The sequence below is a fragment of the Lutjanus erythropterus genome, chromosome 11 (assembly GCF_056507025.1).
Source record: "Lutjanus erythropterus isolate fLutEry1 chromosome 11, fLutEry1.hap2, whole genome shotgun sequence".
NCBI classification, from domain to species: Eukaryota; Metazoa; Chordata; class Actinopteri; order Lutjaniformes; family Lutjanidae; genus Lutjanus; species Lutjanus erythropterus.
Window position 1 is genome coordinate 3,448,585 of NC_139327.1, and position 12,241 is coordinate 3,460,825.

Genomic DNA, 12,241 nt, shown 5'->3' on the forward strand with positions numbered 1-12,241 from the left:
CTCTGGTTTAAATTTTAATTCTCATTTTATCCAAGTCATTACAACTTTTAGCTTTTTAACTCAGAAAGATGTAGAAAAAGTGACTCACGCTTTTATTTCATTTTATTAATTCCCTTTTCACTTTTTACCTAAAAAGTCTTGAAGAAAACTACAGTTAGTTCAGAAAGCTGCAGCACAGAGTCTTAACTTAAACATGGATCACATTAACTCACTGCTTAAAACACTACACTGGGTGTCTGTATCTTTTACAAATTATTTTTTTTAGCTATTTTACTTATTAATAAAACCTTGAATGATCTTACCATACATCAGAAATCTTCTTTCATTTTATGTTCCAGCCAGATCACTGAGATCCTCCACCGCCTTTCATTTAAATGTTCTTTATGTGTCCCATAAGTGTACCAGTGAGAGTGCCTTTTGTTTTTATGACCCTAAACTATGGAAATCACTGCCTCTGGATATTAGAATGGGAAACTCTCTCAATATTTTAAAAAAGGAAATGATCTATCTCTTTCATTTTTAATTTGGAGTAATATTATAACCTTGTATATTTTATTTGTTTTTATGTGTTCCTTTTACTTCATTCTACTGACCTTTAATTATCATTTTTTAAAATTCTAATGCAAGTTTTATTATATCAATAAAATTTTTTATTTATTGATTGTTTTTTTTATTCTCATCTATGCTGTTTTCATTTCACTATGTGAAGCACTTTGGGCTGCATGTGTATATGAAAGATGTTATATAAATAAAGTTTTCTTGTTGAATAAGGATTGTGTCAGTTGTACCGTCTCCAGTGGAGGACTCTGTGAGCATGTTCTCAGGTCCTGATTTCTCCTCTTTACTCTTCACATCACAGGCCTGGAGGTGCAACTGGAGAGGCTTTCCTGTAATGAGACATAAATCATTTCAAATTCATTTTTTATGACAGCAGAGTTAATCACTTGATCAGTTTCCATACAGGTTATAATTTGATTCTAAGAACAGAATTAGCAATTTTCCACTGCATAGTGCACTAATGCATCTCTTCCTCAGAGGCCAAACACTTTCTCCCCTAGTCTGTGGTTTCAAATGTCCTCATGTGAATGAGAGTAAAGGAGAGCCGGGTACATTACCGTTGCGATTAAGCAGACGCAGCCTGACGGAGGCCATGGACACGATGAGGGAGGAGGCCTTGTACTCGGACTCTAAATGGTCGCTGATGCAGGACAGAGCCTGGAGCACCTTTGCCACGCTGCCTCTGGCCAGGGCGAAGGCCAGGAGAGTCAACTCTGCATCAGGACTCACACAGCAGCTACACAGGAGAAAAGAAACAAACAAGTTAAGTTTGAGGTGCTTTTAGTCATATTAAAGGATCATGTGCATCTCTGTATCAGAGTGACAAAGGTATTTAGCTAAGTAAGTATATTTTCATGCATAATCATGACTTACAACTGTTCCCTCACATCCTAAAGTGGAAACTGATAACTTTTTAGTTGTCTAGTGTTTCCATTACTTTTTGCCGCTGTGGCAGAGACAACAGAAGTTGTGGCAAAATCAGTTTCTCTGTCAGTATCTGTTCCCCCTTACAACACCTAATCATAACTTATCTCTCAACCATGGAGGGCACTGCTACAACAAACTGATGGGGTACACAATTTGACACAACATGGGATTGCTTTCTGTTCCCTCAGAATCAGAGCTGAGCTCTGTGAAGAAATGAGCAACACCACTTTAAAAATAAGAAAGAGGAAAAAAGCATATTCACTGAAGAGGTACACTGAAATTTTATATTGAATTATATTGAATATTGTCATGAAGTCCACTGCATAGTAATATAGCTTGAGGGATGTTATTGCTTCACAAAAATGGCAGGGTTTGGCATTTGGAATAAAGTTAGAAGAAAACATGATGAGAAAAAGCATGACAATTTCATGTAGAAAACTCCTGACTCATGGCAGAATGATTTGCATAATGACAGTGAAATGTGTAGGCAACAAGTCTAAACATGCATGGTGTCATTATTCTGAAACCATTACACTGTCAAACCAACCATTACTTCATAATGATAAGTTAAATCAAAAAAGTTCTGTTTCTATCTCAAAAGGGCAGGTTTCTGTTTCTTAAAGTCAACCTTAATATGATACTCATGCATCTGCACCTACACTGACAGCATTATGGATCATTGTAATAGTTCCTGCTGTTCATGTAACATACAGAGCATTATTTATCTATTTCAGACTGTTGAAGACAGCTATATTAGCTTCAGCTGAACTTTAGGATGTATTTTTGCTCAAAACAAGGACTCTGTCCCCTGTGACTTACACTGAAATTGCTCTAAGAAGAGATTTCATGTAGCTGGTATGAAGAGAATGAATAATTACAGCAAGCAATAACCTTTTCAACTTAAAGTACATATGGGTGTGACTTCAAAAAAATGTGAACCTGTCCTCTGAAGCCAGCAACCATGCATGAAGCATGCCTATACTAAATTTAGCTAAAGCATGACTCAGAAACAATACAGAGGACATTAATCAGGTGAAAAAGTGAAAACAGGTCCTGAGTTGACCATCTGGATTTTAAAGTTCTAATTTCTGTTGAGCTTCAACATTGGTATGTACCACCTTAGTTTATCTCCTCTCTTAGAATTTAAAGGGAAATAGAGAGAAGAGGACCAGGAAGGTAAGAAATGTATTGCTGTGAACAGGATCAGCAGCAAAACGTATTTTAGTTACATAAAAAAAGGTCTGAACACAGACGGAAAATATCCACACACCAAAAAAGCTCCTGTTGAAGACATTTATTAGCGTGACATTTTGAGCTCCAGGCTTGCCTGAATAATAAACGTCTTGAACAGGAGCTTTTTTGGTGCGTGGATTTCTTCCTTCTCTCTTCAGGTGTATTTGTGATCCAGCACCCAACCAGTTGGGCTCTGGCATGTGTGCGTCTTTTAACATTTTTTAAACATAAAAATGGTCCATCAACAAACAAATGAATAAATAAAATAGAAAAAATAAATCAGTTTAAGTTTAAGTTTTTTTGTTCTCATCACTTTACCTCAGAGAGCCTTTTCCAACAGGAAACTGCTGTCATATCAGCCAAATACTGCGCTCTCTTTCTCAGCCAGGCTCTTTTGGCAAAACCAGTAATTTTACCTCACAGAACACTGGAGTTGCTCATAAACTGCTTTGGTGAATCCAAACTAAAGTCTTAAAACACCAAAGTCACACAATAACACAAACAAAGTAACAGATCAAGGCAGCAATAATACAGCAACTCTGGTGTTCTGTCAGGTAAAACCACAGGTTTTACCACTGGAGTCTGGTTGGTTGTGAGAGAGTAGTAGTAGTAGTCCAGTTGGAAAAGTCAGTCTGATGGCAGGGAAAAAATTCTACATATAGTGTACACTGATATTGATTTTTTAGGCTAAAATATGTTTTGTTGCTGACTCTCTCCACAGCAGCACATTGCTTAGCTTCCATGTTGCTGACCACCATCCATCACAGGTAAGACACTGAGTAAGGATCAGGACATTATACAACCCTAATTCAAGAAATCCAAACTACTCCTTTAACATACATTAATACTTATTAATGGCAAATACTATTTCCATGAACATTCAGTCATAATCAATTATCTACTCTGGAAAAGTCAAGTTCAAACAGACCATAAGCCAACTCTGGGGTCTCCCCTAAACACACTACATCAACAAAATGAATACATAATGTGACTACAAACTAGTTTCACATCATTTTATCTGAAATTTAACAAATTGAAAGTCTCACAGACAAAATACTTTTTGTGTGAGGATTTAAAGAATCATCTGACTATTTCAGTGGTAAATGTAACTGCAAAAAAAAAGTCTACAGTAATACTTTCTGAATGTTTGTTGCCATATATTGTCACTGCTGTTGATAAAGATCCTCAGCACCTCTGGGGGATTTACAGTACATCAAATGGGAGCAGAAACAGTGTGTCATCACCCCACTGAGTCAATACTTTGGTTTTAGCCTGTTTTCAATGTGATGATGTCAGCATGATGAGCTCAGTGTGGCAGTGATGGGTGAGTGTGCTGATGTAATCTCAGCGGTTCATTACTCTGCTATCCTGAGGAGAAATCCGTCCACTTCCTCCAGGATGTTCAAAGAGAAGAACTTGGGGAACTCGGTGGACGACGGCGTCAGGGACAGTGGTGGCATGTGTCGTAAGGCTTTTCTAGGAGAACAAAAAACACACAAAAAAACCTCAGAGTGCTGAAGAAATCAAAAAACACATTAAAGAACTGAAGCATTATCATCTTACTGTGTGCTCTGAAGGACAGTCTGAGCCAGCGCAGGGTTCGTCTCCATGGATGCGGTGACCAAGGAGGTGAGGAGAGACAGGTACCAGATGGCTGAAGCATCCGAAACAGACACCTCTTTACTCTTGGTAATCTGATAACCAAGCGTCTTCAAGCCATGAATCCGCGTGTCACAGCCGTCACTCAGGCACCGCTTAATGTTGATCTGGATGTCTGAGGTTTGGTGAAGAGATAATACAGTTAGTGCACTGATGGAATTCATCGTGCAAAAATGCCATAACAATCACAATCCTTCATCCTCTGAGAAGGACACAGAATAGATGCTGATTAAAGGAGACACTGACAAAACAAATCACTTCTACTAATTACCATCAGAGGTTAAATCCATGCAAAGCCAGCAAGTGAATGTCAATTTGCTCATTGTGATTTAGCTCATCATTTACAGCCACCACGGACATTATCATTTACAAAATACAGCACTGTGACTGATTCAAACCAGAGGACAGCTTTCAAAATACAGTGCTTTCATTTATCACTATTAGTTAACCTCTGCCAATATTTGATATTTCGCTCTCAGCTGCCTGCCTCAATCGATTCTCACTTGATGTTATCCTCATTCATATGTAATCAGAGCAAAAAACAAGTTTGAGTTTTAGTTTAGCTTCTGTGTGGTCTGACAACATCTAATAAATGTGAATGTGTGGCCTTGTGGCTACAAACATAGTGCTTTAAAAACATGATGGGTGATCACCCAATCAGAGGACTGCTGGGATTGATGATCACCTGAAACTACTTAATGCAGCATCAGCCAGACAACAGAATTTTTAAAAAATCACAATAAATCTTAAATATTCACATACACCGCAAGTCCAAAAATTGAAAGAAGCAAGTATCATCATTTTCATGATAAACATCATCATCCTACACTAAATACATTTATCTGCAAAAGCCATGAAAAGGCCACAACAGCTGAATGTTTGAATTAATAGAACAAATGACAATACATCAGTGAACATAGGGCTGGGAAATATATCGATATTATATTGTATTGTGACATGAGACTAGATATTGTGATAGATTCTGTGATATTGTGATATGTCATAAGTAAGGCTTAATAGTCATCCTTACAATATTGTTGCAGTATCAAGGTATTTGGTCAAAAATATTGTACTCATTTTATCACCTGAGCTGCTTCCACAACTTAGAGTACACAACATGTCGTCAGTCACAACCTTCATGATCAATAACTATCAATATCGAATGATATGAAACTTCACTGTCAGCTATACTGCCCAGACCTGAGTGAGCATCCATGTAGTTCAAATAATTCAAAAGAAATTCAAGAGGTTTGAGATAAAATATAATCAGAGCATTTTCTTCAAAAAACATGGTAAAAAAATATAGTGTAATTTAAAAAAATCAAGGCTTTAGAAAAAAGGGAAAACTAATTTATGATATTTAGTTGATGCCAAACTCCAGAATGCACCAAACGGGTTGGCTATATACCTAATAAAACAAGCATTCCATATGACTAACCTTTTGGAAAAATAAATATTTCTTCACATCAGGCAGTGTGATGTCATAAATTATCGTCCATGTTTTTTCACTGTGTTTTTTGAAGATTATGCTCCAGTTGAACAAGATGTATTTTATCCCGAGCCTCTAGAACTCCCTTTCACTATACTGTAATAATTATACGGATTCTCACTAACTGACATTTATTCCATTCATTCAAACATTCAGGTCATGTGACCAGGTCTTGCCACACCATTTGGGCTGGCAGTAGTTCAGTATACTGGTTCCAGTCCAGCATGGTCAAAATTACAGAGCGTGGACTGGAGAGTGGGGAGGTGCCAGTTCACCTCCTGTATGTAGATATGTGTATGTGTTCTGAAATCTCTCTGATGCATGTCTACAGGTCCTGTTTGGACATGTGTCCTATGTGTAAAAAAGAATGTCTTCTTCTTCTTAATGGCTTTTAAGGATACATGTATTTAGTGTAGGATGATGTTTATGATGATATATGATGATACTTGCAGGGTGTGTAAGGTTACATGCATGCTAAAGATTTATTGTGATGTGATTAATTGTGATTTTTTGAACGATATATTCAGTCTGATGATGCATTAAGCAGTCTCAGATGATCATCAATCTCAGGGGTCCTCTGATGGAAACATTTTTATCCTGCCGACATACCTGATGAGGGTCACTTAGAACAATATATACATAAAATATATATATATATAAAATATGACAGCTGAAAGCAAGACAGTGTGCAAAAATTCCTTGTTATTAATGACACCAGTGGTCAGTAAGTGAACTGCAATCAGCATCCTGTTGCTCATGCACCACAAATGTGAGTGAAGTTAGGCTTTTGTTGTGGTGGCTGCTGGTCCTTTGTTGGACTCTGACTTCTAAGCAAATGATAGGGAGTAGGGATTGTTATGACTCTATCAATAGTACTACTCTGCTATTGATACTTTTTATCAGTTTGATTCTTTATCAACACTCTTGGCATTCTTTTTCATTACTAACTAATAGCTTTTTAAAAAAGCGACTATTGTGAAAACAAATCAATTCAAAACAAGATTAGAATTTAAGAATTTGAATATAACTAAATATCTAGATCATTAACAATCATGAGAAAATCATGATCATCTAAAATGTCAATAAATTAAATCATATTCCTGACATCACAATGCTGATGACTGAAATGTCAGTTCTGACATCAGTCCTTCATCCTGTCCTGTCTCTGTCCTCCTCCCTCTGCTGCTGATATCATTCACTGTCTCCAGGTACCACTGGCAGAGGGAAGCAGAGCTGCTTTGTCTCAGCCAGCAGTAAATTTACAAGAATTCACAAAATTTTAAGATATGTGGCAAACTGAGCCAAACAATTAGAATTCAGTCAGCTTTCAGTTCAGCTTGTTTGTAATAATTGACTAGCTTGCTGTGCTTGTGATGGTGGATGAGAGACTGCAGACAGAGCAGATTAATATATCACCTTCAACATGTTTACATGTTTTTGCTTATTGAACAGGTGTATTGATAAAGTCTCGGCTTAACAGAACAAATAATCTCTGAGTTATCGTCAATTGGTTCACTCCAGACTTAGTTTACATACAAGAGTATTCTGGTTTTGGAACATCAGACGCCTGGTTAGTCATATCACTGTATACATGATTCTAACAGTATCCAGATTTCTGATCATATGTGTGCAGTTGTATCTTTTCTGCCACCATGTCAACCAGTCAGATCTGTACCAACACACAATGATCAGTAACCAGGATAAGATGTTTACATGCAACAGCACCCTGTTTTTATGATGTTCACATGTGCAAAACATAACTGGGATAATCCGAGAAACCAGATAATAACCAGGATACTTGTATGAATGTAAATGCACTCGCTTTGTTTCCATTGTGGCCTCTCTGCTCTGCTCTTCACTGACTGTGTGTGCATGTATGTGAGTTCTGCCCTGACACAGAGAGCAGGGGAGAGGCTGCAGCATGATAAATAATAAATTCCTCCAGAATGTTATTAAGTACCAATAAAATAAATGATAAGGTCAAAGCTTATCAATACTACGGTCTTCAATAATTTTAACACAGGTTTCATCCCTACATGGGAGTGCTCATAAACTGTACTGTATAACTGTATAACACCACATTAAAACCACGCCACAATCTCAGCAGGAAGAGTATTGCTTGGCGAAATGTCAGTAGTCAGATCGGGCTATCAGGCTTGTGATTAGGCAAAGTTTACGAACTACCGTTAAGCTAAATACAATGCTAACGTTAGTTTAGCTGTTTGTGTACGTTCGCTATTCCAGGCAGACACAGTGACAGGATCAGTGTTTCGTAGCTATATAAACTGTCCTTTAGCTCAGCAACAGTAAATCCTATCATGTTGTTACATAGAGCTGCGGTTTGTTTTTGCAGAGGAGGAGTCTGCTTTTTCCTCCTCGTACCTTGTCTTTCCAGAGTGACAAGTAGCGTTTGGTGTTGCCTAGCAATGGTGAATAGTTCGCACTTGTTGATGACGTATACCTGAGCTCCTCCACGCCTCTGCGCCCTACCTGGAGGTGAGCAAAGAGAAAATTTCTTGTCATGTGAAAGCCCCTTTAATCTTCACTGTAGATCCTTAGCAGGGAGCCACATTTACGAGCGTGAGTTCACCATCTGAACTGGGTGTGGGTGGTGTGATGGTGTGGGTGCATAAGTGAAGGGCATGTCGAGACTTTTAGGAGACTTGGATTATGCCAGGTGAGCAGCACGGAGACTTTCTTTGGTTGTTGTTTTAGATCTGAAAACTGGTCACCAATCACTTCCATTGTTTGGGAGATTCTGCAACGCTGTTTTCCTGTGAAACTCCAGCAGTGTTTTGTGGACTAAAAAACTAAACCCGACCTTCAATCAGCATGAAGGTGAGTAGATAATGACTGAATTTTCATTTTTGGGTGGACTATCCCTTTAAGACCTGAGACAGAAGATGGAAATCCTGAGTTTAACACCCGTCAGCAGCCAAATGAAAAACCAAAACCAGTGCCTGGACTCGATGCCTGAATTCTGGCCTCATGGAAACTTGCATTTTCAACCATCAATGAGCGCAGCGGTGCTTCTCTGTAACTGACACTGTGCTCTGTCTTCGCCGGAGGGGTACAAATGAGAAAGACAGTTTCTCCACAAGCATCAGTGAGGGAAGACACACGCCTGAGATAAACAGACACTCAACTAAGCAGCAGACAGACTGACAGGTGGTGACTCACAGGGGTGTGTGATGTTGGCATTCTCCAAAAGAGCTACGTAGCCCGTAACATTGCTGGGGATGCGGATGTCTCTGATCTCCTGCAGGGAACGCCGGTTCTTCCCAACAGCCACCGAGACCAGCTGAGGCATGTAGCTGTGGTCGTTTGAAGCCACGGCGATGGCCAGACGTCTCAAAACTACATCTGGTTTCATTTTCAATCTGGGAACAGAAAAGAGACGAGTTTCCTCCTTAAAAATGGATTAAATATCAATGAAAAACTCCATAATTTGAGGATCAGGCACTCATGATAATCAGCTGCTGCTTGAGAGCAGATGCCCTTGCCTTATCCAGTGTGAGCGTGCGCTGCCATCTGACTGCCAGAAAGATGCAGTTTCCCCATTTGTCATCTTGTAAATGTCTGAAACATTAGATGAAGCTTCTATTGAGCTGTAGCACTGTGTGACCACCTTGACCTTGTCCACCTCTGGGTCACGGTCCAGCTCTGCTCTGTACTGGATATCCAAGTCTGAAAGAAACAAGTAGAGATTAGGATGAATGTCTGAAAAGTGTGCAGTAGCTGGAGACAGATACAACTCAAAATGAATCTTTAGTATTACTGTATCCTTCAAATACACTGGGGAATTTAGAGGAAAATAGAAATTAGAAATCAGAAATACAGTTAAAACCTCGTAATCTGCCTTTGGAGCTGCCCCAAACTATTTTGGGTATTATTTCTATTGGGTTACCTGTCTGCATTCAGGTTTATCCTTGGACCACTTCCACCTATGTTACGACTATCAAGTGCAAATAAAGAGTCTTTGTGTTGTAGGCAAAACAAGACACTTGAGGATGACATCTTGGGCTTTGGAAAACATTGATCAACATCTATGTTTTTTTGTGAAATTTTAGAGGCAAACAACTATTAATCAATAAAATAATCAACCAATTAATCAACTATGAAAATACCCATTAGCTGCAGCCCTACTCTGGTGCTCACATTTCTCCTTCTCTTCTTTATAGGCGAAGAACTATTAATCGATTGATCAACTATGAAAATAATCATTAGTTGTAGTCCTGCTCTGGTGCTCACCTTTCTCCTTTTGCAAGAGCAGTTCCAAGAAGTCCTGGACCACACTGGACCTCATGGTGCAGATGCTGTTGTAGCCCTCTAAGATAGGGAAGGGGATGGCACTGCTGGGAATACGATTCCTGTGTAAGAATTTAAGGATTTTAGAGGCGTGTGCCCCTAGCCGGTCTTTGGTCTTGGAGAATATGTCAACAAAACCTGTTGGGGGGAAAATACAAGTTAAGTCACTAACCTGCTGACCATACCTATTCAAATGTGGTTGACCTTGTTCATCCTGGTAAACAAATCACATCTCTTACCTGGTGTTAGGGAGCACGCCTGTAGCTGTCGAATCACATGACTCAGCTCTCCCTTTAGATTAGCTCCATTGGAGTTCTTCAGAGCCATCAGCATGCTCTCTACATCCACCACCCCATCCCCCTCTGCATCGAACTGTCCAAAGGCCTGAGACAAAGACAAAGACAGTACACATTGTGACACTTCATGTACTGACACAATCACTCCCAGTCCTGCACAAACTCATATGGATGGAACTTAAAGGCACAGTTCAAAGCAAAACTAAAAGTAAGTATTTTTCCTCCTACCTGTAGTGCTAATTATCCATCTAGAATATTTCAGTGTGAGTTGCAGAGTTTTTGACATATCAGCTGTAGTGATGTCTGTCTTCCCACCAATATTATGGAACTAGGTGTCACTTGGCTTGTTTTTCTCAAAGCGTAAAAAAAAAATGCATTTGAAAAAGTCAGCAATAATGTTTCTTTCCAGAAATCATGATAATCAAAATAATCCAGAGATCTTGTTCTGAGCAGTTTCATGTAGGAACTTTTTTCTTCCCACCAAACTACACTCTCCAACCAAATCACCATGCAAGCTAGCTCAGTGGTGCTAATGTTACAGCTCAGCAGAGGTGGCAAGTACCAAAGTACAAATACATTGTTACTGTACTTAAGTGGAGTTTTCAGGTATCTGTACTTAACCCATTTATATTTTCTCACAACTTTTCATGTTTATTCCCTGCATTTTAACACAAATATCTGTACTTTCTACTCCTTACATTTTAAAAGACATGCTTGTTACTTTTTTTGATTTTGAGAGGAATTATTGATTGTTTCTATTTCGCATCATGGCCCTACTGTCTTCCCAACACCAAGACTGATTTCAACCTAAATGGCTGAGAAAATAAATCATAGAAAAGAGGATTTCTTGGTGTGTCCATCAGGGCAGATCACACATGACTGAGATACGAAGACAAAAAAGTAACAAAAAGAAACATACAGAGAGGGAAACTCAACCACAGAGAAAAGGTGAGGTTCAGTTAACTTTGCACAGAAACAGCTAGTAGAAATGTCCTTCAGGACAACTTTTTACTTTTATACTTTGAGTACATTTCAGAGCCTGTACCTTTTCAACTTTACTTGAGTAAAGAAGTTGAATTTGTACTTGTACTTTTACCAGTCTTTTTTTTTTTTTTTTTTTTTTTTACAAAAGTATGTGTATTTCTACTTGAGTGTATTTTGCCACCTCTGCAGCTCAGCCAAGGACGCCATTATTGTTTACATCCCATGCTATCGTGAGCCTCTCATCCATGAGTACATGCACACTTTTTCTGTGATGCGGTTGGCAGGTGTAGGTGGGTAAAAAGAAATAGTTCCTACATGAAACTGTTCACAACCTGGTGTGCTTGAGTAACCAGGTCATGATTTCTGGAAAGACACATTGCTGTTGAGTGCAATCTAGTACTATCATACTAAAGAGAATTAAGGCAGACTAATATTTTGAAAAGTCTGCAGCTCACATCAAAACTATCTAGATGAAGAAATAGCACTACAGGTAAGAGGAAAAATTTGTATTAGGGCTGTCACAGTTTTCACTACATAATTATCAGAACCAAAATAATTTACAACGATATTACTGTGATATCTATAGAAAATGTTTTGTCGCTTTGGTAAATGAATTACACTCATAAAACAAGAGTAGTGAGGTGGGTTTGTAATCCTAACTGTAACTACAGAAAGAAATGGAAATGATTAAAAGAGCATATGTTCTGTGTAAGAGGTGCTGGAATATTTACATGAAATTATCACAGTTGTATTATGAACATGATATCAATGTTTCTTTTTTAAAATA

The 12,241-nt window shown here is 38.5% G+C and overlaps 1 protein-coding gene across 1 annotated transcript in view; it reads right to left on the bottom strand.

The window, feature by feature from the left end:
• The window catches only part of zzef1 (zinc finger, ZZ-type with EF hand domain 1), a 64,195-nt gene that overhangs the window by 50,854 nt on the left and 1,100 nt on the right, over nt 1–12,241 (bottom strand). The window contains exons 2-9 of the mRNA XM_084730473.1: nt 10,414–10,558; nt 10,118–10,312; nt 9,370–9,553; nt 9,047–9,246; nt 4,282–4,492; nt 4,078–4,194; nt 1,111–1,294; nt 789–882 (exon numbers count right to left, since the gene is read on the bottom strand). Coding sequence (XP_084586599.1) covers nt 789–882; nt 1,111–1,294; nt 4,078–4,194; nt 4,282–4,492; nt 9,047–9,246; nt 9,370–9,553; nt 10,118–10,312; nt 10,414–10,558 — 1,330 coding nt within the window. The remainder of the gene's footprint in view (nt 1–788; nt 883–1,110; nt 1,295–4,077; nt 4,195–4,281; nt 4,493–9,046; nt 9,247–9,369; nt 9,554–10,117; nt 10,313–10,413; nt 10,559–12,241) is intronic.